Here is a 27656-nt window from a genome sequence, read left to right as displayed (position 1 = left end):
TCTCCTGGTCAGTCAAATGCTGGCATAATCGCTGCTGCTGCAATCTATAACATATATATAATAATTTCATATTAAATGTATAAAAGTCTACACGAATTTTCACATAGATTTATTAGTTGCAATAATCCAACTCCTAGCTACTAACAACAGTTAGAGGCTTTTTTCATGTAAACTCGCCATCTGGAATCTTTGCGGCACTTCAATCGACAATTTGAGCCACATAAACTATTTAGTGACGTGAATCAACACTAAACGATCATAAATATATCCCGAATGCGCAATTATAACAACGTTAAAAATATGCACAATTTATGCATCGACTTTCTCCGGAATCCTCCGCAAGATAGATCTTGTGGCTAATCAACAAATCGCGATAGACTATCTCCTGAACCTCCGTAATATAAATTCAATCGTCAATTCAAAACTTCCGCGTTCGGTTTGGTAACGATTTGTATCAAGTTTAAATTTTGAAAATTGATATCGATATTAACAGGCAGTGTGGCTGTTACGATGATTGAACTCAATTTCATGGACGTACGTGTGGCATATTTTGTACACGTTTTTTTTTTCCTTTACGAGGAAGAATATTGCGCAGTACGTTTGTACGTTTGTACACATAAACGCTCAAAGCAGTCAAGAAGAACAAATAGCATTATATGAAGGTTATATCATTTATAAGTGAGGAATGTAAATGAAAATAATATCAGAATGTGTTGCGACCATACAAAAATCATAGATAATCATAGATAATATTTATAAAACAAACTACATGTATTATTTGAGTATAAAATGTGCAAAACAGACAGAAACAATACCGGATATTTTATCACACACTCGTATATATTATAATATAATATGAATACACGCATATATATTTATCCAAATTATGCCAGTAACAAAATATGATGTCAATGGATAATTTTAAACAACTGCTACGTTCGAAAACATTGTATTCCATAAAATAAAATGCTCTTCTGAATTCTTAATCTGTACTAATAATTAAAGTAACCAAGTCAGGTGAAGGGGGGTATGCGTAGCCGAGAGCTTTCTGGAGTTAAGTGCGGTTAGTTGGAAATTACTTCCAAGATTGCGTCGTTTTCATGTTTTTCGTGAACGAGTAGCATATATTTTCACCCGGTAAGCCACTTTATATTTATATTACATTTTAATGAAAAGCCTTGTCTGCTCAAGGGTGTTTGTGACCACCCCCCCTCCCCCCTCCTCGGAATAAAACATTATTGAAGCAAAAACATCCACAGATGTGTTGTTGATTTTTTTGACCGTTGAGATTGTGTACGTTGAAATATAATTTCCTCGTATTACAAATAGTATTTATGTATTTTTACAGTAAAATATAATATAAATCACGATTTTTTATTATGTCGACTTCTTACGCCTTATTTGACATGATTCGAATAAAGCAAATAAATCTATTAGACTCAAAGTCGTTTTAAATACTTAATTGCAGTCAATTAACTCTTAGATATCATATAAATAAAAATAAAAACAAAAGTATAAAAGCAAATAAGAACAGGTAAAACTTTTTTTTTCAAAGTGCAATCACCGAAGTTCAAGAACTGCAAAAACAACGTTGCATTAGTAAGTCGTGCTGTTTTAAGAGTGAATAATCATTATCACGTAAAAAATGTATCAATATTTTTCAAATGATATCAGAAAAGCGTGCATCCCCTCCTCTGTTTGACTTGTTTCGGCGGATTCAGCACGGCCCTTATGGCTTCGTCAAAAACGGTGTTCAGTCCCGTCTTAGTCAGGGCGGAACACTCCAAGTACTTCACAGCGTTCACCTTTTTTGCAAGAGCCAGGCCCTAAAATAATTATAAAATATGTTTGTTCTTAATATCCGTGTGATAAATTTCGATTAGCGCGTGTGCGAATTGAACACGTAGCCTTTCCCTCTTGAAAGTACATGGATATATGTATTAATACCTTCGGATATGTTAACAGTACATGCAGATATGTAAGGGGAATCGGAGGGATATGTTAATACACCTGCAGATATGTGCCAGTATATGTATAATGAGTGAGACGTCGGGCATATGGAGACCGCTGAAGGTATGTGAAAGTACATAGGTATATTTAAAAGTTTATGTTTATACGTTAATACAATAGTACAAGAAGACTGATTAAATAACATGGTGATACGGGAAAATACAGACCTAAATATGCAGGGAAATGTTTAAGTACCGGTCTTTAGGTGTCTGTTGATATGTTCAAAAGTTTAAGCAGATATGTTGAATTGTTCAGTGAAATGTGTGAGAACACTTTCGTATGTGAAAGTGAATGTATATTGGGGAAACATTTAAGTGCTCTCTCGGACAAAGTAAATGAAGAAATGTGAAGGTGCCTGCGGATATGTGATTGGAGATTGCCTGTTCCTCTTGAGCTTCTCAATGGTCTCATGATCATTTCTTAGGTCCAGCTGGAGTCCCACCAGAATAATGGGCGTGCGAGGGCAGTAGTGGAGCACTTCCGGGTACCACTGAACGGGGTGAAAAATAATCCAACGCCTGTAATTATTGCTAGAAAACATGCTTTATATATTTTTCCCAAATTACTTTTGTCAACAGATGGTACTTTTCAACAATCTTATTTTTCACTAGCTTGTTAGGAATATTATCTCATTTGTCACATTGTAATATTGTAAAGAAGAATATTACGGAATACCGTTAGTGCCATCGTGGTTACATATTAAAATCCAGAGGGCGACAATGCGATAGTCAGAAAGTACGATGGCGACAATGCGAAAGTACGTTGGCGAAAATGCGATAGTACGATGGCGACAGTGCGATAGTACGATGGCGACAATGCGACAACGCGATGGTACGATGACGACAATGCGACAGTGCGAAAATAAAATGGCGACAGTGCGATAGTGTGATGGCGACAATTCTCAATATCGTACTGTCGCTTTCGTATCATCGCTTTGTCGCCATCGTACTATCGCGTTATCGCACTGTCGTCTCGTATTATCGCACTGTCGCCATCGAACTGTCACACTGCCGTCATCGTATTATCGCATTGTCGACATCGTACTATCACATTATCAAATTGTCGCCATCGTACTATCGCACCGTCGCTATCGTATTGTCGCACTGACGTCATCGTATTATTGCACTATCGCATTGTCGCATTGTCGCAATCGTACTATCGCACTGTCGCTATCGTATTGTCGCACTGTCTGCATCGTATTATCGCATTGTCGCCATCGTACTATCGTACTGTCACCATCGTATTGTCACACTGTCGTTATCGTTCTATCGCATTTTCGCCATCGTACTATCGCACTATCGCATTGTCGCCATCTGGATTTTAATGTGTAACCACGATTACCCTAACGGTATTCCGTAGGGTATTGTTCAACACTGTAAATCACGGATTTATCCATCAAAAATTTAACAGGAAATGTTAAGTATACCACTATAATATTTGAAAAAGTATATCTCAATTTCTACATATGTAAAGATTGAAAGAACAGTTTAAAAAAACCGGGAATTTAGATGTTGCATTGAACATTGAAGAAGTAGAAGTAGTACTCGTAGTAGAAGTATTAGAAGTGGAGCTGGTGATGGTGGTGCTGGTGGTGGTGCTAGTGTTGTGGTCGTACTGGTCGTGGTGCTGGTGGTGGTGCTAATGTTGATGTGTTGCTGGTGATGGTACTGGTGCTGGTGGTGGTTATGCTGCTGAAGGTGGTGGTGCTCCTGGTGTTGTTACTTGTGTTGGTTAAAGTGCATATGGTGGTGGTGGTGATATTGGTAAAGCTGATGGTGCTTATGGTGGTGGTGCTGGTGTTTGTGCTTGTGGTGGCAATGATGTTTGATTTGTTGTTCGTGATGGTGGTGGTGGTGGTGATGATGGTGCTTGTAGTGATGTTGTGCTGCTGATGGTACTGGTGGTGTTGGTGCTTGTTGTTAAGGAGGTGGTGGTGCTGGTGCTGGTGGCGGTGTAGCTGATGGTGGTTCTAGTGTCGGTTGTGTTGGTGGTGGTGTTGCTGATGGTTTTTGGTGGTGGTGGTGATGCTGATAATCGTGAAGGTTTTTGTGCTGGTGGTGTTGCTTGTGGTTGTGCTTGTGGTGATGGTAGTAAGCTCAGTGGTGGTGGTGGTGATGGTGCTGGTGGTACTGTTGGTGTTGCTGGTGATGATGGTGGTGGTGGTACTGGTGGTGATGGAGCAGGTGATGGTGATGGTGGTGGTGGTGCTGGTGGTTATGGTGCTGTCGATAGTGGTTTTGCTGGTGATGGTGGTGGTGCTGGTGGCGGTTCTGATTGTGGTACTGGTGGCGGTAGTGCTGCTGGTTGAGGTTCTGGTGATGGTATTGCTGGTTCTGGTGGTACTGATGGCATTACTTGTGGTGGTGGTGGTAGTGATTGTGTTGGTGGTTGTGGTGATGGTGTTGGTGGTGTTGCTGGTAGTGATGCTGGTGATGGAGCTGGTGGTAGTGGTGCTTGTGGTGGTACTGGTGATGGAGCTCGTGGTGGTGGTGGTGGCGATGACGCTGGTGGTGGTGCTGTTTCTGCTGATGTTGGTGCTTGTGGTGGTGCTGGTGATGGTGGTGCTGGTCGGGGTGCTGGTGAGTGTGCTGGTGGTGTTGCTGGTGATGGTATTGCTGGTGCTGGTGGTACTGATGGCGTTAATGGTGGTGGTGATTGTATTGGTGGTTGTGGTGTAGGTGTGTGGTGGTAGTGATGCTTGTGATGGAGCTGGTGGTAGTGGTTCTTGTTGTGGTACTGGTGATGGATCTGGTGGTGGTGGTGGTGACGGTGACGCTGGTGGTGGTGGTGGTGCTGTTGCTGCTTGTGTTGGTGCTTGTGGTGGTGCTGGTTATGGAGCTGGTGGTAGGGGTGCTGGTGAGTGTGCCGGTGGTGTTGCTTGTGATGGATCTCGTGGCGGTGGTGCTGTTGGTGGTACTGGTTGATGTGCTGGTAAAGGAGCTGCTGGTGGTGCTGGTGCTGTTGGTGGTGATTGTGCTTTTGGTGGTTATTGTGGTGGTTTTGGTGATGGTGCTATTATGGTTCTGGTGATGTTGGTGGTGATGGTGCTTGTGGTGGTTATGATGATGGTGCTGATGATTGTTGTGCTGGTATTGTAGGTGAAGATGTTTGTGGTGGTGGTGTCGCGGTTTTGGCGCGTTAACGTAACGCCGCCGTAACGCCGCCGTAACGCCGCGCCAATTTATGTAACGTTGTTTTATAAGTAACGTCATATCCTATTATTATGTTATTGTCAGTTGAAATAAAGGAACGAACCTGAACACAACGCATTATCACTTATATCGTCTTTACATTTTGGTGCCGTGACGATTACACTAGAAGAACGATGAATTTACAGAAGTTACGATCAAATAGGGGAGGTAATAAACGCACAATCGATATTTTGCTTGAAAAAATCGACGAAAAGAAAGAGAATGGAACGCGGATAGAAATCATCTCACTTCTGAAAACTTTGGAGACAAAAGTGTAAATGCTCGAGACACTTAACGAAAAAATCTTATCAAACACGGAAACTGAAGGAATCGAAGATGAAATTGTGGAAACAGAAATTTACATGATGGATTTACGCATGAAATTAGACACAGTTATCGCCGAGCGTGATCAACGGGATACGATCATAGGGAGTCAGCAGCCAACATTTCATCCCATGGATACGCAGCGTGGGCGAGGGGATACGGGTTTAGGAGGTCAATAGACGACATTTCATCCCTAAACACAGCGTGATCAACGGGATACGAGCATAAGGAGTCAGCAGCCGACATTTCATCCAATGGATACGCAGCGTGGTCGAGGGGATGCGGGTTTAGGAGGTCAACAGACGACATTTTATCCCTTGGATGCACAGCGTGATCAAGCGGATACGAGGTTGGAAATTCAACAGACGACATTTCATCCCGACGATACACCAACTACACTGGAGAACAGAAATACACATGCGTTACGTAATCCAGTCGATACCATTCATCTGACAGGTATAAATTCAAATTCTTCCCAATTTCATAGATAACCTAAATTGTCCTTACCCACATTCAACGGTGATATTCTACAGTGGCAGTCTTTCTGGAATTCCTTTGAGTCCTCGGTCCATTTTAATATCAACTTGTCCAACGTCCAGAAGTTTAGTTATTTGAAGTCACAGTTGGAGGGTAGCGCCGGGCGGACGATTGAGGGATTGCACTTACCAACGGGAACTATATGCAAGCTGTAGATATACTCAGGGAAAGGTTCGGTAAAATTCACAAGATTATAAATGCGTATATGCAAGGATTGTTAAAAACACCATCGCCCAGTAACAATTTACAAAGCTTGAGAATTTTCCAAGATAAGATGGAGGCATATATCCGTGGGCTTGAATCGCTAGGACAGAGCTAAGACACATACGGGACATTGTTGGTACCAGTTATTATTGGGAAGCTTCTGGCGGAAATACGACGCAATTTGGTTCGTGATCATGGAGATGCAAATTGGATTCTAAGTGATTTTAGACGGGCGATTAGTAAAGAAATCAATATTATTGAAGCGGGAATGCTACAGGGACATAGCAGTGAAATGTACAGTTTTGACGCTACAGCCTCATTTTATACAGGAACGAAGCCTAAAAGGATGAACGGAAATCAGAGACCTAACAACGCGGTCCATTCTACACAAACACGAAAAGATGAGGTGAAATGTGTATTTTGCGACGACAGCCATTCTACAACGGAATGTAAAAAGATCACAAGCGTAGACGAAAGGCGGAAGATAGTCAAAGGGAAACAACTGTGTTTTAATTGTCTAGGAACCCATTTTGTTGCTCAGTGTACGTCAAACGGAAGATGCCGTAAATGCAAGCGAAAACATCATACGAGCATATGTGACCGGAAGTCCGAATCTGCGTCCCGCAATTCAACGCCCGAAAACCCTTCCCATGATGCTTCAGTGCTACACACTACTACAAAAGTACAGACTGGAGTTTTATTGAAAAAAGCGCAAGCCACAGTAAGTTATAATTTCAACGATTCTGAAGCTAACATTCTGTTTGATGAAGGTGCCCAAAGATCATTTATAACCAAAGAGCTGGCCGAGAAATTGAACATTGTCCCTGATTCAACAGAAGAAATGAGCATATCTTCGTTTGGAAGCATAACGAACCAAGTACAGCACATAGACAACGATACTATCTACCTACACGCAGAGGAAAGTAAGAAAATTCCTCTTAAAGTCCTGATTGTCCCACTCATTGCCACGCCCATGAACACTAGATTACGAAATGCTGCGTCCAACGTGCCTTTTTTGCGAGGATTGAAACTTGTCCACCCTATTACAGACGGCTGTAATTTTGAGATTTCTCTATTAATAGGAGCAGACCATTACTGGATTTGTAGCGGATCACTGGAATGTGGTAGAAGATGACGTTATACGCGTAGACGGGCCTACAGCAGTAAAGTCAAAGATCGGATATCTTCTTTCTAGCACCTTACACAGCAATTATCCCAATAGACCAATGAACACTGTCCTAAATGTCATGATACCCCAGTCCCACAAATCTGAAGAAATGGCGCTTGAACAGTTCTGGAATTTAGAGAGTATTGGAATACACGCAGCCGAGAAAGATACAACAGCCATTGAATATCTTCAAAATTACCAAGACAACTTCATATCGTTTTCCGATGGCAAGTACTGTGCAAAATTACCATGGAAACAGGATCACCCATCGTTACCAAGCAACTACGGTGTCACGAAGAGAAGGACTGAAGCCACTATCAAGCGTCTTAGTGAAGACCCCTTCATCTTACAGAAGTACGCACAGATTATAGAAGAGCAGGAGAGACGAGGCTTTATTGAGAAGGTCGCAGAAGATTCCCAACAGCCCCAGCAAGTCCATTATATACCCCACCATGGCGTCAAGAAAGATTCCCTCACTACACCCATCCGATTGGTGTACGACTGCAGCTGTCGACAAGCACGTGAATCCCTGAGCCTAAACGACTGCCTTGAATCTACCCCACCTATCCTCAATGACTTGACAGCTATACTTCTGAGATTTTGAACACACCAGTACGCCGTAGTCACAGATATAGAGAAAGCGTTTTTGAACGTGAGATTACACGAAAACGACCGAGATTCGACGAGATTTTTCTGGCAAAGTAACCCCAACGACCATGAAAGCCCATTAATCACCTACAGGTTTAAAGGTGTATTGTTTGGCGCAACTTGCTCGCCATTTATACTGAATGCCGTCCTTCTGAAACATCTACAGATGAATTCCCATGTCAACGCCGTAGATGCATTGAAAAGAGACTTGTATGTAGACAATGTTTTGTCGAGCTTTGCGCTCGAGATGGAAGCATTAACATACTTCCGGGAAGCACGCGATTTGATGACTACAGCCGGATTCAACCTGCGGTCATGGATGTCCCCGTCTTAGAGAACTCGCGGAAGCAGAAGGTTGCCTAGACAACGACACATTCACCAAACTCCTGGGTATGCGTTGGCATGTAGTTACAGATGATTTGTCATATGAACCACGTGATATACCTGCCATAGAGAACGCTACTAAGAGATCCATCCTTCAATACTCCTCCTGCATATATGACCCTCTTGGACTGCTGAGCCCAGTGACCGTGCGAGCCAAGATTTTGATGCAAGAGATATGGAAAGAGAAAATTGATTGGGACATCCCACTTTCGAGCAATTTTCAAGAGAAATGGAAATCACTTGCAGAAGATTTGAACGAAGTGACTACGATTTCCTTCCCCCGACGATATTTTCATCATGCAGACGACAAACATACCTCCTACCATGAAGCAGACGATCCCCCCATAATGCACGTATTTGTCGATGCCAGCATTCAAGCTTACGGAGCAGTAGCCTACCTATGTAAAGGGACAGAATCTTCATTAGTTATGGCGAAGAACAGAGTTGCTCCATTAAAAACGCTCACACTTCCGCAGTTAGAACTAATGTCTGCTTTGATTGGCGCTCGTCTTGCTTCACACATACAGGGAATCCTCTCTACAAAAGATGTGGTCTTCTGGTGCGACAGTCAAATCGTGCTACATTGGTTGAAAACAAATAAACCACTAAAACGGTTTATTTCAGAGTGAGGGAAATAAATGACCTATCTGCGACATACAACTGGAAATACCGCCCAACTTACGACAATCCTGCAGATCTACTTACCCGTGGAATTCCAGCGTCACAGTTCATGAACAATACCTTATGGAATAGTGGACCGATGTGGATAACTGATGAACAGAATTGGCCGCATTGGGACCAACAAGAACAAGCAGCGGCAAACGAGCAGATGATATCAGATGAGCAGACGACCTGTAAAACAACAGTTGTGACCACGGTACACAATAAATCTAGTCCTCAACATGGATTACACTTAATCATAGACATGAATCGGTACAACCGGTACAACAAACTACTGAGAGTACTTGCATACGTGCTTAGATTCGTGAAGAACTGCAGATCCCCAAAAACTGAAAGATACCAAGGATCGTTAACAGTGCGTGAACTCCATACAGCAGAGATGAAAGTGATTCAAAACTGCCAAGCTACAGCGTTTCACGAAGAAATACACCACATGAGATCCCCGTCATCAGCACGACTTACCCTAGTGAAACAGTTACGACTTTTCCATGACGCCGAGGGATTTGTCCGATGTGGTGGACGAATACAAAATGCACCATTGGATGACCAGACGAAATTTCCGTTCCTGTTGCCTCGACGACATCCTGTCACACGACTGATAGTACATCACGTCCATAAAAATCAATACCATGCCGGAATAAACGCAACAGTTACGCATCTCAGGCAAAAGTTCTGGATCCCGGCTAGACGTCAATGCGTTGAATCGGTACTAAAAAAATGCACCACCTGCCTGAAAACGTCTGGAAAATCCTATGGAACGCCTGAACCGCTTCCACTTCCAAAGATTATAGTTCAAGATGCCCCACCCTTCACAGTGACTGGTGTAGATTTCACTGGGGCCCTTTACGTTAAGGAGAAATCCGGAAGTGAATCAAAGGCTTACGTCTGTTTGTTCACGTGCGCTTGTACACGCGCTGTACATCTTGAAGTGGTTCCGAACCTGTCGGAAGAATCTTTCCTCAACGCATTCCAAAGGTTTTCCAGCCGGAAACCGTTACCAACAACAATGATTTCGGACAATGCGACTACGTATATGGCAGCAGCTTTTCATCTTAAGAAATTGTTCCAGTCCCCCTCCCTACAAGAAACGCTACGTAACCAGGGCACAGAATGGAGATTTATACCGAAACGAGCACCGTGGTATGGCGGATGGTGGGAGAGACTGATTGGCTTAACCAAAACTTCCATGAAGAAGACACTTGGTGGACGTGATTACGTTAGTCTTGAATCACTTCAAACTATCGTAACGGAAATTGAGGCTACGATGAATGATAGACCAATAACCCATGTATCGACCAGCATTGACGATCCAGAACCCCTGACCCCGGCGCATCTTTTATACGGCCGGAGAGTGACGACCCTTCCATATCCCGACAACCCTGACGATTCTACGATGATTCCAACCCTAGATCATTCCCAGATCAGAGCTAAGTTACAAGCTCACATCATAAGTCAGTTCCAAAAGAGGTGGAAGTTCGAGTACCTGACGGGTCTTCGTGAATATCATAGGGCGACCGGCAACAACACACAGAGCATTCGACTAGGCGACGTGGTTCAAATCCAAGATGACTCCCCGATGATACGTTGGAAACTCGCAGTTGTTGAAGAGTTGCATACCGGAAATGACGGGTTAACACGTGCCGCCAAAATACGCACGTGTAATGGACACACAACCAGGCCAATCGTACAACTCTATCCGTTAGAAGTGCTATGTGGAAGCGAAACCGAGAGAAACTAGTGATGAACATTGTGATTAAACATGTGAGAAACAGCGCGATAAACAGTTGATAAACAATGTGCTTAACATGTGATTGTTACAAATGTTATACAAAGTGAACTTTCAAAGACAGTGCAATCTATTCTGGGGTTTAGGTGATTAATCGATACTTTGACAGTAATTGAGATTTTTATTTTGACTTGTAATTTGTTCTTCATGTATTTTTGTTGGATTAACATTTTTGATCAGACTCATTGATATATGTTGCCTAATCATTTTGAGGCCCCAGAATGTCGCGGTTTTGGCGCGTTAACGTAACGCCGCCGTAACACCGCGCCAATTTATGTAACGTTGTTTTATAAGTAACGTCCTATCCTATTATTATGTTATTGTCAGTTGAAATAAAGTAACAAACCTGAACACAACGCATTATCAATTACAGCGTCTTTAAAGGTGGTAGTGCTGTTGCTTGTGGTGAATGTGCTGGTGGTGGGGCTGGTGGTGATGGTGATGGTACCGGTGGTGGTGGTGTTGTAGTGTTGGCAGGGGAGATGATGGTAGCGGTGATGCCTTTAGTGGTGGTGGTTGTGTGGTGGTGGTGGTGGAGGTGGTGGTGGTGGTGGTGCTGGTTATGTTTGATCTGCTGGTGGTGGTTATGGTGGTTCTGGAAGTTTTGGTTCTGGTTATGGTTCTGGTGCCGGTGGTGCTAGTGCTGGTTGTGCTGGTGCTAGTGGTGTTGCTGGTGGTAGTGCTGTTGGTGGTGCTTGTTGTTGTACTGGTGCTGGTGGTGGTGCTGGTGATGGTGCTGGGGATGGTACTGGTGCTCTTGAAGTGCTTATTGTGGTGATGGTGGTGATGGTGCTAGTGGTTGTGGTGATGGTGCTGGTGGTTATGTTGCTGGTGATGGTGCTGGTGATAAAGCATGTGGTGTAGTGACGGTTGTGGTGATGGTATGTGTGGTGGTGCTGGTGCTGGTGGTGGTGCTGGTGGTGTAGTGATGGTGGAGTGGTGGTGGTGGTGGTGATGGTGGCGATGGTGCTGCTGGTGGTGGTGCTGTTCGTGGTTGTTATGCTGTTGGTGTTGCTGGTGGTGATGGTGGCGGTGTTGATGGTGATTGTGGTGGTGGTGCTGTTGGTGTATCTGGTGGTGATTGTGCTGGTGGTGGTGCTGGTGGTGGTGAGGTTACTTGTGGTGGTGATAATGGTGGTGCTGGTGATGGTGCTAGTGATGGTGCTAGTGATGGTGCTGTTGATTGTGCTGGTGACGGTGCTGGTGATGGTGATGACGCTGGTGATGGTGGTGATGATGGTGGTGCTGTTGGGTGTGATGGTGCTTGTGGTGGTGCTTGTGATGGTTCTGGTGATGGTGCTGATGATGGTGATGGTGACGGTGGTGATGATGGATGTGCTGTTTGTGAAGATGGTGCTTGTGGTGGTGCTTGTGGTGGTTCTGGTGATGGTGCTGATGATGGATGTGCTGGTGTTGGTGGTGAAGATGGTGGTGGTGGGGTTTTTGGTGGTGTTGGTAATGCGGTTGCTGGTGGTGATGGTGCTCGCGGTGGGATAAGTGGTAATGGCGATGGTACTGGTTGTGCCTGTAGTGGGGCTAATGGTGGTGGTGGGGTAGCTGGAAATGGTGCTGGTGATGGTGGCGGTGGTGAGGTGGTGGTGCAGGTGGTGTTGGTGCCGGTAGTGGTGGTGATGGTGATGCTGGTGGTTTTGGTTTGGCGATGGTGCTGTTTATGGTGGTGCTTGTGCTAGTGGTGATACTGGTGGTGGTACTGGTGGTGTTGATGTTGGTGGTGTTGTTGGTGCTGGTGCTGGTGGTGGTGCTGGTGATGTTGCTGGTACTTTTGCTGGTGTAGTTCTGGAGCTTGTACTAGTGGTGATGGTGGTTGTGTTGCTGGTGGTGTAGCTGGTGGTAGTGCTGGTGGTGGTTTCTGGTGGTGGCGCTGGTGGTGAACTTGTTGGTGATGTTCCTGGTGTTGGTTTCTGTAGTTGTGGTGGTGATGGTGATGGTGCTGGTGGTTATAGAGCTGATGATAGTGCTGGTGATGGTGCTGGTGGTGAAGTTCTGGTGATGGTGGTGGTGGTGCTGTTGATGGTGCAGGTTGAGGTGCTGGTGGTGTAATGGTGGTGTAGTGGTGGTGATAATGGCAATGGTGCTTGTGGTGGTGCTGGTGGTGCTGGTGCTGGTGGTGGTGGTGGTGCTGGTAATGGTTATGGTGCTTGTTCTGGTGTTGGTGCTCGTGGTTGTGCTGCTGGTGGTGGTGCTGTTGATGGTGCTTGTGGTTATGTTGCTGGTTGTGTTAGTGGTGTAGTGCTGCTGGTGATGGTGGTACTGATGCTGGTGCTTGTGTTGGTGGTGCAGGTGGTGTTGGTTTTGTTGATGATGCTGATGTTGCTTGTTGTGTTGGTGGTGCTTTTGGTGCTGGTGCTGATGGTGGTGGTGATGGTGGTGTTGGTTGTGGTGATGGTGGTGGTGATGGTGGTTGTGGTGCTGGTGCTTATGCGGGTGACGGTGCTGGTTGTGTTGATGCTGGTTGTGATGGTGCTGGTGAAGGTGCTGCTGGTGGTGATGGTGCTGGTGATGGTGGTGCTGGTGGTTATGGTGTAGTGTTGGTGGTGGTGCTAACGATGGTGATGGTGCTTTTGGTGGTGCTTGTGGTGGTGCTTGTGATGATGCTGGTAGTGGTGCTGGTGATGGTGCTGGTGCTGGTGATGGTGCTACTCTTGGTGCTCGTGGTTGTGCTGGTGGTGGTGCTGGTGATGGTGCCGTTGGTTATAACGTTGGTGCTTGTGATGGTGGTGGTGGTGAAGTGGTGGTGGTGGTGATGGTGGTGATGGTGGTGATCGTGGTGATGGTGTTTGTGTTAGTGATGGCGCAGGTGCTGGTGATGGTGCTTGTTGTGGTGGTGGTGAAGTGGTGGTTGTGTAGTGGTGGTGGTGATGTTGCTGGTGATGTGGCTGGTGATGGTGCTGGTGGTGCTTGTAATGGTGCTAGTGGTGGTGGTGGTGGCGCTGATGGTGCTTGTGGTTGTGGTGCTTGTTGCGGTGAATGTGGTTGTGTTGGTGGTGGTGCTGGTGGTGGTGGTGCTGGTGCTGGTGGTGATGGTGCTGGTGATGATTGTGCTGGTGCTGGTGATGATGATGATGGTGCTTGTGGTGGTGCTGGTGTTGATGGTGCCGGTGGTGGTGATTGTGATGGTTCTTGTGATGGTGGTGTTGCTGGTGGTGTTGCTGGAGGACGATGCTGCTGATGCTGTTAATTATGATGGTACTGCTGCTTCTGCTGCGGATTATGATTGTGAAGGTTATGATGATAATCTAAAATTGCATACCTTTGCTTGTACATTCTCAAAACTGGATGGCATGACCAGCGAGAAACAGATTAAGAAGACATCCTGAAACAGAAATTAAAAGTATGACAGTGAAAGACGTTTGGCTAAACACAAAATGAAAAAAAGATAAATGGAAATGAGGTTCCGATTATTCTATTGAACAAACATATTTGTTGGATAGACATTTTCTTTCTTCAAATCCATTTTCACAGGTCAACATTAATGTCCAATCTTTAATTTCTATTACCTGGGCGATATAAAATTTTGAATAAAAATTTCTTCAAATAAATTCTTAAAATAACATGTAACAATATATACACAAGTCGACTAATCCCGACCGAGTAAAGGTAGCCGATGAAGAGTTTTCATACGGAGAGTTTCCATTATTACTGATTCGTAACCAACACAATAAAAAGAAGGTAAATTGATGCTTAGCTTCAAAATTAACTTATTTAAGACAGTAATCTTTTTTTCAAAAAATCTGATAAGTCAGACTGAGAAATACTGCTAAAAAATATTTCACCCGCTCTTATATAAAGATTTTTAAATGATAAAGCTAACCGAGTGTATGGTTCACATGACCATGGAACTATACCAACCTGACTCGACGTAGAGTTTTGACATAAATCACTGTTTTTTTTCTTCGAATGACGATTGTTAAAAAAATGTACAAAATCTCAGCAATTAAAAATTGGTCGCTGAAAAAAATAATGTTCTATAAAACGAGCTGTGAAGTACACTAAGTTCTCTGAAACACAAAACTCCAACTGAAAGAACACAAAATGGTCTCTTAAAAAAGCGTTCTCTTGAAGAACACGAAACGTTGTCTGAAGTAAAAAAATATATATATATGAAAAACAAAACAGTCGCTAAGCAACACAAAATGGTATCTGAAACAAAATAAGATGGCCTTTAAAACAAAAATTTCTCTGAAAAGCCCAACGTTTTCCGAAACACAAAACGATCACCTTTAGTGCTTTACCAAAATGCTTAGAGCTTTCCTGAGGTCACAGTTTTTTAAATACCGTATTCGGGTAGGAGAGTAGCCTCAGGCGGTCGAATTATATAGCCATTAAAAAAACTTTATAAGGATTCAGCAATAAAAATCGGTCGCTGAAAGTTAATACAATGTTTTATGGAAATCAAACAATCTGTAAGTGCACAGAATTCTCTGAAACACAAAACTGCTGCTGAAATCACACACAAAAGTCTCTTAAATACACATAACGTCCTTCCAGACAACACAAAAAAAATATCAGAAACACAAAACAGTCTTTTAAAAAATACAAAACGGACTCAGAAACAAACAAAAAATTGGCTTTAATACAAAAAGGTGTCTGAAGTGCACAGCGTTTTTTAAACACAAAACGATCACCTTAAATGTTGTACCAAAAACGTTGAAAGCTTTCCTTATGTCAAAGTTTTACAAATACCGTATTCGGGTAGGAAAGTGGCCTGAGGCGGTCGTAGTCTTCCTGGCCCGCTGTGTCACCCAATTCCAGACTGATCGGCTTTTCGTCTACTACCACGTCTGCGTTATATGTTTCGAACCTGGAAGTATTCTTATTGGGTAGCATGAACCAATGATTTTTTCAAACATTAATAATTGATGTAAAATGCTTGCAGGAATAATTCAGGTTTAAGAAGGCTTTTTGTTTTTGTTTATATGGATTTCTTTGAAACGTATATTTTCTAAGAAATTTTGGCAACAAGGGTTTATAAACTTTAAAATAATGTAATATTTTTTTAACCAAAAACTGATACCATTAGTAGCATGAAACAAAACAAATTAAATTATAACTAATTGATGATTATTTTTATATTATATTTTTTCATGATTTTTGTTTGCAACAAGGGGTTACGAACTTTCAAAAAATGTTATAGGTTTTTTAACCCAAAACTGGTTCTATGATAATACTGGACTACATGCATAATTTCAACAAAACATTTATATTATATTGTTTATTCTTATAAATATATGCCCCTACTATCCGCTAAAAATACCAGTTTTGAACAGAAAATTCATACAGAATGTTTACTTTTTTTTAACAAGCATATAGCCTCTTTTCCTTTAAATTCAGCTACAAGTTCTTCTCAGCCATTTAAGAGTTATGTTTCCTTTCTTAAACTAAATGAAAACATTGTCCACACTTTTAGACATTTAATTAGATACTTCATGTTTTAACAACACCAAGAGGCAAATAAATTTTGATAGCAAGTACTTCCATACTAAAATGACCATTCTAGGCCGGTAACCCGGCAACCCAGCAACCCTGATTTGTTAATATCTTCCTATCAATATGTTTTATGTGTCAAGTATCATTTTATCGGAAAACATTTAATGTTTGTTATAACTTTTAAATAATTCAATGAAGTGAATTTTATGTACAAAAACAGGTATGTAATAGAAGTTTCAAGATTAGTAATACAAGTTAAATCAGATATTGGTCATACTTTCCAAATTAATTGAGTGACCGAGCTATAGAAATTGATGAAACTATCGGATATAATGATCAACTGAAATATGATTCAGTTTTCAATATTTTATGCACTTAAACTGAGCCTTAAGGCGTATTTATAAACATTTATTGACAGTGTTTCTCACCAAAATCAAGGAAATATTACTTGTTATTCATGTGTGTAATGGTATACAATAATGTTTTGGTAGAATATTTGAGGAAAACATTTAAGGTAGTGCACCTCTAATGATTTCCCGCGAATTGTTCGAAGGTTGCAGAGCCTACTATTAGGTGCCGTAGCCTAGTGGATAAGGCAATAGACTAGAAATCTTTTGGGATATTCCCGCGCAGGTTCGAATCCTGCCGACGACGTATACTTTTTTGCGACGCGTTTTATTTTTTTTCTAACGTAATTTGATTTAATATGGCATATAAGCTATATTTATTATTAAATATGTTGCAATTTTTATGCACATTCTTCAATTATTATAATTAAAACAACGTTATGGCGAAATTGGGTGATTTACTGTTGAATATACAAACCATGCATGTTGCATTTTTATTTTTATTTCAAAAAGTAAACGGTAAATCTGTCTAGTTCTTGGTATTTTTACTGTATATAGTGTTTCTATAAAAACTAAGTTTAAAATATGACTTAAATGATACTATTTTGAATTTTATGACACTTTGTTTTTAACCGACCCAATTTTTACTTGGCTGAAATCACTGACATTTCATGGCGCTCTTCCATAGATAAAAATTTGTAAAAAATAAAAGTCTGTAAAAGAATACTTATTTCATCTTGTTTAAACTTTAAACACCTTTACAGCATCTGTACACACCAACTGCATGCCCATATTTGGAAATTTGGATGAATTATGGAACTTTTATATACCCCAGGGGTGAAAATAAACTGGACAAAAGCCGAGCGTGGGGGTGGTTTTGAAAAAATCGGTATATTTTTTAAAAAAGCATGGAAAGCCTACCTACAAATTTGCATGTGGTTCAGTGAAATGATGCTGATTAAGAAAATAATTAATTAGATTATATTTGGATATGTGCCCATTAGAGGTGCGCTACCTTAAAACGAAAACTTGTCAGTTGAAATTGTCAATGTGGTCACGGAAATTACTGATCGCCTTTTCAATTCACGACTTTCCAATAGACCAAAATGCCATAAAAACTTATGACTTCCGGTTGCAACGTAACTCCGTTACTGTCGTTGTAAAAACGAATTGTCAAGCCATCGTTTTAGGTAAGACTCGTTTAAAAATTATCAATTATCGTTTAAAAATATTGAAAATATTTTTTGGATGTGTTTGCATTTTGTTTTCAATATATTAAATATTGATTTTTATGTGTTGTCAACCGTATGTACACGTTTTTTTAAATACACATTAAACACTTGTAACGGTGGGTGGGGTAAAGTGTATTAATGTATTAATGTAGATTTCTTAAAAAATAGAATTGTGTGGAGACTCTAACTAATATAACAATACGTCAGTAAAAAAAATATAAATTTATATATCTAGATGCCTTTTTAGGAATTTATAACATTTTACATGCTGGGTTATATTGTAAATGAATGGTAAACAACAATATCAAGTAATGCTACAATGTAATTATTGTAACTGTCAAGCGAATATTGTTATATTCATGCACTTTATGACTCTTGTGTAGTAAGATTATGATACCAAACATTACAGTTCATATGACTACACTGTTAAAAGTTTAGTTTTTATTTCTATAATATAACTTTCTATTTTAAGATATTTGATACCATATGGACCATTAATTTTGTTTATTTTGATTAACTTCTAAAGATATTCATTTGAGAATCTAAATAAACTTAATAGACCACAAACAAACATCATTGGGTTTCTATTGTTATTTGTTATGAAACAACTTTTTTATTTACATACATAATCATATTTCATATGCATCTAATGAATTTCAGTAATAACATTGATACAAAACCCATAAATATACACAAATATCAATACATACACTTTGCTTTAAATATTAAATGGTTTGTTAACATAGTTGAAATGGCTTTCCGTAAACATCACAGAATGAAGCTGGTCCCTGTCTCTGACATTGTGGTTTTGATAATAAACTTGCCGCATAACACCTTCCGTGTGGTTTGATGGTGTTCACGTAATTCTTATGCAGATTCGTACCTTAAAAGCGTTACAAATCCTTTGACTGATCCTTGTCAAGTCTTAAAAACAACTGAAGTAAAACCCATTGTAAAGAAAGTGCTTTCACTTTCTGTGAAATCCATATAAATAAATAAATATATATATATATATATATATATATATATATATATATATATATATATATATATATATAAATTGGACCAAATTTAATAACCAGGTAAAAATATCAATCAATTATAATATTTTTAAGACAATAAGTGAATAGAAAGAAAATATAATAAATTTTAACATAATATGTTTGTTAAAAAAGACAATTGGTTGGATACAAATTATACAGTGTGTTTTATTCAAAATGTTATGTTCAGTTAAAAATAAATTGTTTAAACATAACACAATTAATTCAGTATTCCATCATGTAGCATTTGGTCAAGTGATATGTTTTCAGTGCAGACTTAAGTATATGTTCTAGATTCTTACAATAATATGTTCAGATTAAATGCTTGATGTAATTTTAGTATACACTGACCTTGGACATTTTTCACTTTCATGCACACACAGTCTTGGTGAACCTGTCCATCATTATCATGCTATTTAGCCATGTCAATATGGCATGTTTGACGGATACCAAAAAATGAAATGTCCCGAAATTTAAAAATACTAATGAAATGTTACATGCAAGTTTGTTAATCTACCCCACCCACTACGGCTCTGGTTGAACATCAAAATCGGCTGAAGACCCGATTAAAGAAAATTACTTGCGTTTAAATATACACAATTTGATATAATTTAGATAAAATTTACCGATTCAAAACATTTGTAATACATACTTCGTCGGTTTCCAAAAAACAATGTGTCGCGGTTTCCGCAATACACGATGGTTGTGCCCTAAGATTTTGGTGTTACTGACTATTACTTGTTGATGAATTAATGATTTTTTGATTCTCATTTGATAAATTGGTGATTTCAAGGCTGATCAACTTAAAATATGAAACCTATTCTGTCGTTTGGCATATGCCTGTCGATACATCTGCACAATCGGTAATTTCCGTAGCCACTCATTAAATTGTAGCAGACACAAGTTTGAATCAAAATGGTATGTTTTACACAAATATTCTACAACTTTTTTTGCTTACTATTATTACATGAATGATTTAAAAGTAATATGTCATTGTTTTAATCCAGGAACACTGTCTATTACCGCGAAAAAAAACCCATAACAAACTTTACGATTTATATTTTCTAAATAGCATGGAGGGAATTGAATTTTCTGAAAGATAGATATCTCGACTTTCTTTATTGGATGATTTCGGACTGTTTAATTTAATCAGAAAAGAGCTTTTAAAGATATGTAGACCCATGTTAAGGAAGATAATAAAGTGCCACTTTTGTTTACTACCGATTTGTGACCTCACGAGTTGCCTCCCTTTGCTATATTGGGATGCAATTGTTACACATTTGTCAAACAATATGAGATTACTATAATCAAATATTTCACTCGTATCAAGACAAAAAATAATAATTTTTAGCATGTTTCACATATTGCAAAAACCGTTTTCATATAAACTACAATCAAAAGTTTCGAATTATCGATATTGATCGGCAAATTAACAAATTGCTTTTCTTATGGTTGGATATTTAAGTTTCCGGGCTAAACTTCATCGTAGTTTTATTGATAGGAATCATAGCTCAAACACGTTGTTAAACAACGTTAGTCGAAAATTGCTTTTCAAACAGCTTTCATGGACATGTATATTAGATCTTGCTGAACCCTGGGTAATAATAGCTTATATCAAACAAAGGCTTCCTCGGTCAGGCCATTGGGCACACTGGGAACTAGTAATTCAAGATGCACAGGTTCAGGTAGGTTGAAAATATTTTCGGGACAAACACTGATTTACAGTGGGGATGAGGAACTTCCTGAAGGCGGTTATGCCATTATTACGAGTCAACAAGCAGTGAAGTAACTACTGGAATGGACAATCATCAATAAGAGGATCAGAGCAGCAAAATTTTACTTAACATATCAGAGAGTGACGATCATCCAAGTGTTCGCTCCACACAAAAAAAAACAGAAAAAGCTGAAAAGGTACAATTCAAACAAGAACTTCAAGAAACAAAAGACCAATGCAACAAGAACGAAATTATCATTATTATGGGCGACCTAAACGTTAAGGGTTGGAATTACAAAAAAGGTATTCGAGAACAATAGGCATCCATGACTTAGGGCCAAACATTAATATGAAGAAGGACTTTGCGAGCTTTTCCAGATAAAATCACACTAGTAATCACAGAAACACAATCTGTCTATAAATAACTATGCAAGGCAATATAGGGTTTAGCAGAAGAAAAGAGCAAGTACCAGATGGACCGCCTTTTGATCAGCGTCGATTAGATATAATCGCACTGAAGTCGCGAGCACAGAGATGAGTTAATTAAGATCCGCATCAAATTACGCCTCAGCACTCAAATATACCGCAACTAAGTCAAGCAAAGTCTGAATTTTGGTCATAATATACTAAAGCGTTTCTTTATATAATTCAGTGTAAAAGGGACACCTTCAAGCGAATATAAACTCAACAATTCGCACATAGAGACTCCAATAACTATATCTTTTCTTAAAGGCCATTCTAAGAAGAATCGATTTATGCAATAAAAAAGATATGTCATGTTTAAGCTAAGAGAGAATTCTCACAAATCAAAATTGACTGTTTTGCAACTTTTTTCCGGCCGTTTCATGGTGGAATGTAACCTTTTTCAGTGAAATGTTTTACTATAGCCTCTAAGTTTATCATATTCAAGTGATTAAGTAGTGAACACCTATTCATGCCCTACCACTTATTTCAAAAGAAAAACCCGAACAATAGTGTAAAGTGTAACACATGCCTTCTAGTCAACTTTGATGTTTTTTTTAGAGAGTACAGCTCTACATGAGACGATTATTTAGTGTACTGTAACCTTCAATTGGGACGTCTGCAAGATGGAGATAACGGTACGTGTCATGGTGATTTCTGAGTTCAGGCAGTTAAGAAATAGTTATTAAACCTGCTAATTCCACCTTCCATTGCAAAAATTGTCGGAAACAGTTGCAACATTTATCTAGGTTGGAGCAACCGAATACACAAGAAGTTTGTCTAGTTGTGATCCTTAAACATGTTTTGGTAAATTGACAAAATTTAAATGTTTGCGACCTTTCGTTGAAGTTATGATATTTGCGAGGAAACAGTAAAACTGAACATGTTACAGGCTATAAAATAGCCAGTATACGCATCTTTTGATGATTTAAAACCCCGAACATTTTTAGAGGATATTTGTTGGATTCGGTGAAATAACGATTTTAATACACGAGTGATCATAGAAAATGATATTTTCAAGAGTGGCGCATACATACAAACTCACATCATGTAGCAAAATAATGTGAATTATAAAATTTTCAAAAATACCAGCGCCTCGTATAAAGTCAAAAGAGCTATTTATACAAGAAAATGAGCAGCCTATAACGATCAAATAGTACCAGAACATAGCAATTGGACATAGCAAGAATAATATAATTGAGTATGAGCAAAATATAATAAAAAAGGGAAATGCATTACCAAAAATATAACAACATATCATATATTTGTGTAACTTTCATATGATTCACACCATACCAGTTGCATACAAATAACTGAAAATCTCTGACCCGGCCCCACCCCAACACCCTTAACTTTTGACCCAGGGGTCAGTTCAAAATTCCAAAACGTGCAGGGTCGCACATATGCTCATAGCTACCATGTGTGTAAGTTTCAAGGTTCTAGTGTTTATAGGGTAGGAGGAGATAGTGGCCAGTACGGACGGACAGACGGACAGACAGATGGCGGAGATAGCCATAATATCCTTACGCTTTTCAAAAAGCGTGGGGATAAAAGTAATTGTCATAAAATGTAAGTGATGCCGTTTCATAGCTGTGTATGTTAAAGCGAGATTATACGATTTTAATATGTGTTCAATTGTAATATATTGATACAAATATGTTACAATAACAAAAAATAGGCAATATAAATTATACATTGAAGACAAATTTCATAAAATGCAGCAAAGAAAAATTAGCGCCCCGAGCCGATTGTTACGAAGATATTTTGTACATATTTTCCTACAAAAAACCGAAGCATTCGTCTTTTATTAGGTTCGGATATAGTGTGTCGTTTGAATAGATATCGTTGAACGAAATCAAGATAATCTTTAAAACAAAATTGTGTCCTTGTGTCGTATGAACGAATCTGCACTGATCCTAAATTTAGATTCACATCGTACATGCATGATATACATGCTTGCGAATTCGACTGTACAGACATTTTCGATTTCAGAAATAATTATCTGGCTTATTTCGCATTTTTCGACACATGTTCTTTTTAACTTTTATTTAAATTTATATTGAAATATATAAAAAAATCAGTTTTTTACACATTTTATATAAATTCATAAATATTTGAAAAAATCGTATAATCTCGCTTTAAACGCCTGTCTACTTAGTAAAAATGAAGTTTAAGTCTAGCTACAGACGACAAGTTGATGCTTTTTATTGACATTTACTTATGTTGTCCTCATCAACAGTGGGGGATGTTAAACAATTAAATCTCTTCATTGGTCAAGAGGCAACATCCGATCTAAGAAAAAATATTCAACTCTCGTTGAAATTTCAAACTTACACTGTGGGAATGTACTCCCGTGAAAACACGTTAGTAGTATAAGTTGTCATTAGGCAGGTCAGACCAACCGCTCTGAAAACAGTAGGAAAATGAGAATTACTATAGTAGTGCATGTGATATTACAGGTCTTAACTGTAGTAGTGGTAGCAGCATTTTTAGTAGTAGTAGTAGTAGTAGTAAAAGTAGTAGTAGTAGTAGTAGTAGTAGTAGTAGTAGTAGTAGTAGTAGTAGTAGTAGTAGTAGAAGTAGTAGTAGTAGTAGTAGTAGTAGTAGTAGTAGTAGTAGTAGTAGTAGTAGTAGTAGAAGTAGTAGAAGTAGTAGAAGTAGTAGTAGTTGTAGTAGTAGTAGTAGTAGATGTAGTAGTAGTAGTAGTAGAAGAAGAAGTAGTTGTAACAGAGGTAGTAGTAGAAGTAGTAGTTGTAGTAGAAGTAGTAGTAGTAGTAGTAGTAGTAGTAGTAGTAGTAGTAGTAGTAGTAGTAGAAGTTGTAGTAGTAAAAGTAGTAGTAGTTGTAGTAGCTGTTGTAGTTGTAGTAGTAGTAGTAGTAGTAGTAGTAGTAGTAGTAGTAGTAGTAGTAGTAGTAGTAGAAGTAGTAGTAGCAGCAGCAGCAGCAGCAGCAGTTGTAGTAGTAGTAGTAGTAGTAGTAGTAGTAGTAGTAGTAGTAGTAATAGTAGTAGTAGTAGTAGTAGCAGTAGTAGTAGTACTAACTGTAGTAGTAGAAGTAGTATTAAATATTTAGTATTATATATATATATATATATATATATATATATATATATATATATATATATATATATATATATATATATATATATTTATATATATATATATATATATGTTGTATCACTGTTTCACGTACACGAATGCACCGGTATATTGTAAATATAAAAGAAGCATTTAAAAAATGAAGCAAAAGTAACTTACCCGTCACCAACACCTACGCATTTTATTGCCTGCATTTTGTTTACAGCTAAAAACGTTTACAATCCTTTTACGCTCAATATATTTTTACTTCTGTATGACCTCACGGGAAAAATGCTCTAGTAACACTTTCAAAATAATACTGTAAATTGTCCAAAACAAACCAATACAACTTTTGCCCCAATATATAATTGTATCATGAGTTTTTCCATTGAAGACAATATACCACGCTATATTTGTTTACCGTCTTTAAACTTCCTGTTCAATATACGCTATTGTTAAGACTCTTCGCAACGGCATTTGTTGTTTGTATATTGTTGTTGTTCTTTTTTATTTGAATACTCTTAACATTATTTCCGCGTACGTATTTAATGTGTATTCTTTTTTAATTTTATAAAAACAAACATTATACGATATGGACCTAGACTTCAAGCCTGAATACACTTTGTAATAGTTATCACAACAGGTTCAGAAATCACTATGCTCTTTTTAATAGTTATCTTAACTTTTTGGGCGACCAAATTAAACATTTATGATAGTTTCCCAATCGTAAATCGAGGCCGAAATATTCAGTTACATTTGTTATCTCAACATGTCTAGAGATAAAAATACAAATTTCCGATAGTTTTCCTTTAATGACTAAACACCACAATTCACAGTTTCAATAGTTTTATCGACATGAATAAATACCAAAATCAATTCCTTATTGTTATCTGTACGTGTATGGATATCAATATACACAATTCTGATTGTTATCTCTACGTGTATTTATACCAATAAAGGCCGTTCTGAGTATCTCTACGTGTATTAATACCAATATACACATTTCTGATTGTTATCTCTACATGTTTTGATACCAAAATACACATTTTTTATCGTTCTCTCAACGTGTATTGATAACAATATACACATTTCTGATTGTTATCTCTACGTGTATTGATTCCATATATACACATTTCTGATTGTTATCTCTATGTGTATTGATACCAATATACACATGTCTGGTTGTTATCTCTACGTGTATTGACTCAAATATACACATTTCTGAGTGTTATCTCTGCGTGTATTGATACCAATATACACATGTCGGGTTGTTATCTCTAAGTGTATTGATACCAAAATACACATGTCTGGTTGTTATCTCTACGTGTATTGGTACAAATATGCACATGTCTGGTTGTTATTTCTACGTGTATTGATACCAATATACACATTTCTGATTGTTATCTCTACGTGTATTGATACCAATATACACATGTCTGGTTGTTATCTCTACGTGTATTGATAAAAATATACACATTTCTGATTGTTATCTCTGCGTGTATGGATACCAAAATACACATTTCTGATTGTTATCTCTACGTGTATTGATACCAATATACACATGTCTGGTTGTTATCTCTACGTGTATTGATACAAATATACACATTTCTGATTGTTATCTCTGCGTGTATGGATACCAAAATACACATTTCTGATTGTTACATGTGCGTGTATGGATACCAAACATCAACATATCTGATTGTTATATCTGTGTGTATGGATACGTAATACACATTTCTGATAATATCTATGCGTGTATGGATACCAAAACACACATTTCTGATAGCTCGACGTGTTAAGATTCCAAATTACACATTTCTGATTCATATGACTGCGTGTAAGTTAACTCAAAACACATTATGATTTTTAACTTTACGTGTATTCATACCAAAATACACATTTGTGATACCTAGTTCAACACGTTATCTATACATATGTCGTGGTCAAGGTCAAGGTTCACATTGTGATTTATGGAGCTTTAAAAGTCATAACGATCTAAATATTTGCGTCTCTTCTATATAAAAAATCAGCCATGTGTTTATTTGAAAAACAAGAACAGTTTTTTTTTTCTCATACATCTGTTTAGCCCGACAAAAACAATATTAATTACTTACCTTGACATCAATGTACACATTCTTTGGAAAATACTTCTAACACATAAAATCCATCGCAACGGTAACTTGTCTTTAGATTGTGCGCTGCCACTATCATGGCATCACACATTGTTAGATTTCGAAAGATTTATTCTATGATTACATGTTATGTTATTCCATTATAATAATGTTATAGACGTTTCACTCGTACTCTTTTCATAATGTGTCAAGGCATAATATAATACCTTATATATTGACGGTAAGTAAATACAGAAAGGGAGAATCCTATGCATATCGCTTAGTAAGCCGTTAGCACTGCAAAAGTATCTTCTCATCCCCCATTAAAAATCAAATCACTTTCTTCGGCGATTGACATCTGACATAAGGAGATGTAATTTTGTACGTTGTATACGCTCGGAAATTGTTAAAAGTCGTCATTCATAATACTAATATATACGGAATACTACGCTAGTCAATTGTTTCAAGAGTTTGTATCACTCAAATGGCTTGTGTGATGACGTATCGCCTCGAGTGTGATGCGAAATAGCACAAGCCACGAGAGTGATACAAAATCTTGGAACAATAGACTAGCGTAATATTCCTTTTATTATATACAACAACTAACGAAAACAGTTAACAATTGTATTTTTTACTTTAACAAAATTGACAAAACAATGGCTTAAACGGTACGCCAGGCCCATAGTTTATTTAAGACGCGTATAAAAACAGTTTATGTAAATGTACGTGTAAACACTCGAACCGGGAAAACACAGGTTTCCGACACGCTTACCTTAATGCTATTGTTAATCCAATGTGTATAACAATTAGGTTGACAACTTTAAATTTTAATCCGATGTTTATAACAAAAAACGTTGAAACGATATGCACTTTCACTTCTATCTTCCACGACTTCATCGAAACTTAGTTTAAAGTTAAACCACACTATTGTATTGTATTCCTATCGAAATATACATTTATGCATGATAAACACACACTCCAAAATACGTTTGAATTCGTTCTATGTTTTTAACAAATAGTTTACTGTTAAAAAACACAAAGTCCGATATGTCCTTAAATTCCTGAGATTAGATAAAACCATTGTGGTTCGTCACAAAAATGACGTCATACGATGTACTACGTAATATATTTCGTATTATTATACCTCACTTTTATTTACAATGCTAAACTCCCAAAGGCCATCGTGACATAGAAATACTGTCAGACCCAGCGGGAATAAATTTACTGTCCAAAATATACTGTATCCCGCTGCCATAGCAATCACGTGCCACCAGCGGGAAAACATTTACTGAC

General features: G+C 38.6%; 3 protein-coding genes across 9 annotated transcripts in view; 1 reads left to right on the top strand and 2 right to left on the bottom strand.

Annotated features, from left to right (window-relative positions):
- The window catches only part of LOC127869107 (uncharacterized), a 147196-nt gene that overhangs the window by 27002 nt on the left and 92538 nt on the right, over nucleotides 1–27656 (bottom strand). The window lies entirely within an intron of this gene.
- The window catches only part of LOC127869103 (alpha-(1,3)-fucosyltransferase 10-like), a 109904-nt gene that overhangs the window by 68480 nt on the left and 13768 nt on the right, over nucleotides 1–27656 (top strand). The window lies entirely within an intron of this gene.
- On the bottom strand, nucleotides 95–27331 carry LOC127869108 (ras-related C3 botulinum toxin substrate 1-like). 5 transcript variants are annotated; one of them, XM_052411440.1, is made up of 6 exons: nucleotides 27136–27300; nucleotides 23511–23582; nucleotides 15638–15755; nucleotides 14205–14267; nucleotides 2366–2500; nucleotides 95–1826 (listed from the first exon to the last, which is right to left on the bottom strand). In XM_052411440.1, the coding sequence occupies exons 1-6, from the start codon at nucleotides 27258–27260 to the stop codon at nucleotides 1671–1673; spliced, it is 669 nt and encodes a 222-aa protein (XP_052267400.1). In that variant the 5' UTR covers nucleotides 27261–27300; the 3' UTR covers nucleotides 95–1670. The 5 variants fall into 5 exon arrangements, with proteins under 5 accessions (XP_052267400.1, XP_052267403.1, XP_052267401.1 ...); XM_052411443.1 differs by lacking the exon at nucleotides 27136–27300 and adding an exon at nucleotides 24674–24983; XM_052411441.1 differs by lacking the exon at nucleotides 27136–27300 and adding an exon at nucleotides 24433–24667.

The sequence above is a fragment of the Dreissena polymorpha genome, chromosome 2 (assembly GCF_020536995.1).
Source record: "Dreissena polymorpha isolate Duluth1 chromosome 2, UMN_Dpol_1.0, whole genome shotgun sequence".
Classification (NCBI taxonomy): domain Eukaryota; kingdom Metazoa; phylum Mollusca; class Bivalvia; order Myida; family Dreissenidae; genus Dreissena; species Dreissena polymorpha.
The sequence above is the reverse complement of the archived record's forward strand: the minus strand, read 5'-3'. Positions and strand labels throughout refer to the sequence as shown.

Excerpts from the sequence above, each read along its gene's own strand:
- LOC127869108 (XM_052411440.1), bottom strand. The coding sequence starts at position 27,260 with ATGAAGTCGTGGAAGATAGAAGTGAAAGTGCATATCGTTTCAACGTTT. Across the intron at positions 23,583-27,135 it reads GGATTAACAATAGCATTAAG|AGCGGTTGGTCTGACCTGCC; the intron begins GTAAGCGTGTCG and ends TACTGTTTTCAG. Across the intron at positions 15,756-23,510 it reads CGGGAGTACATTCCCACAGT|GTTCGAAACATATAACGCAG; the intron begins GTAAGTTTGAAA and ends GAATACTTCCAG.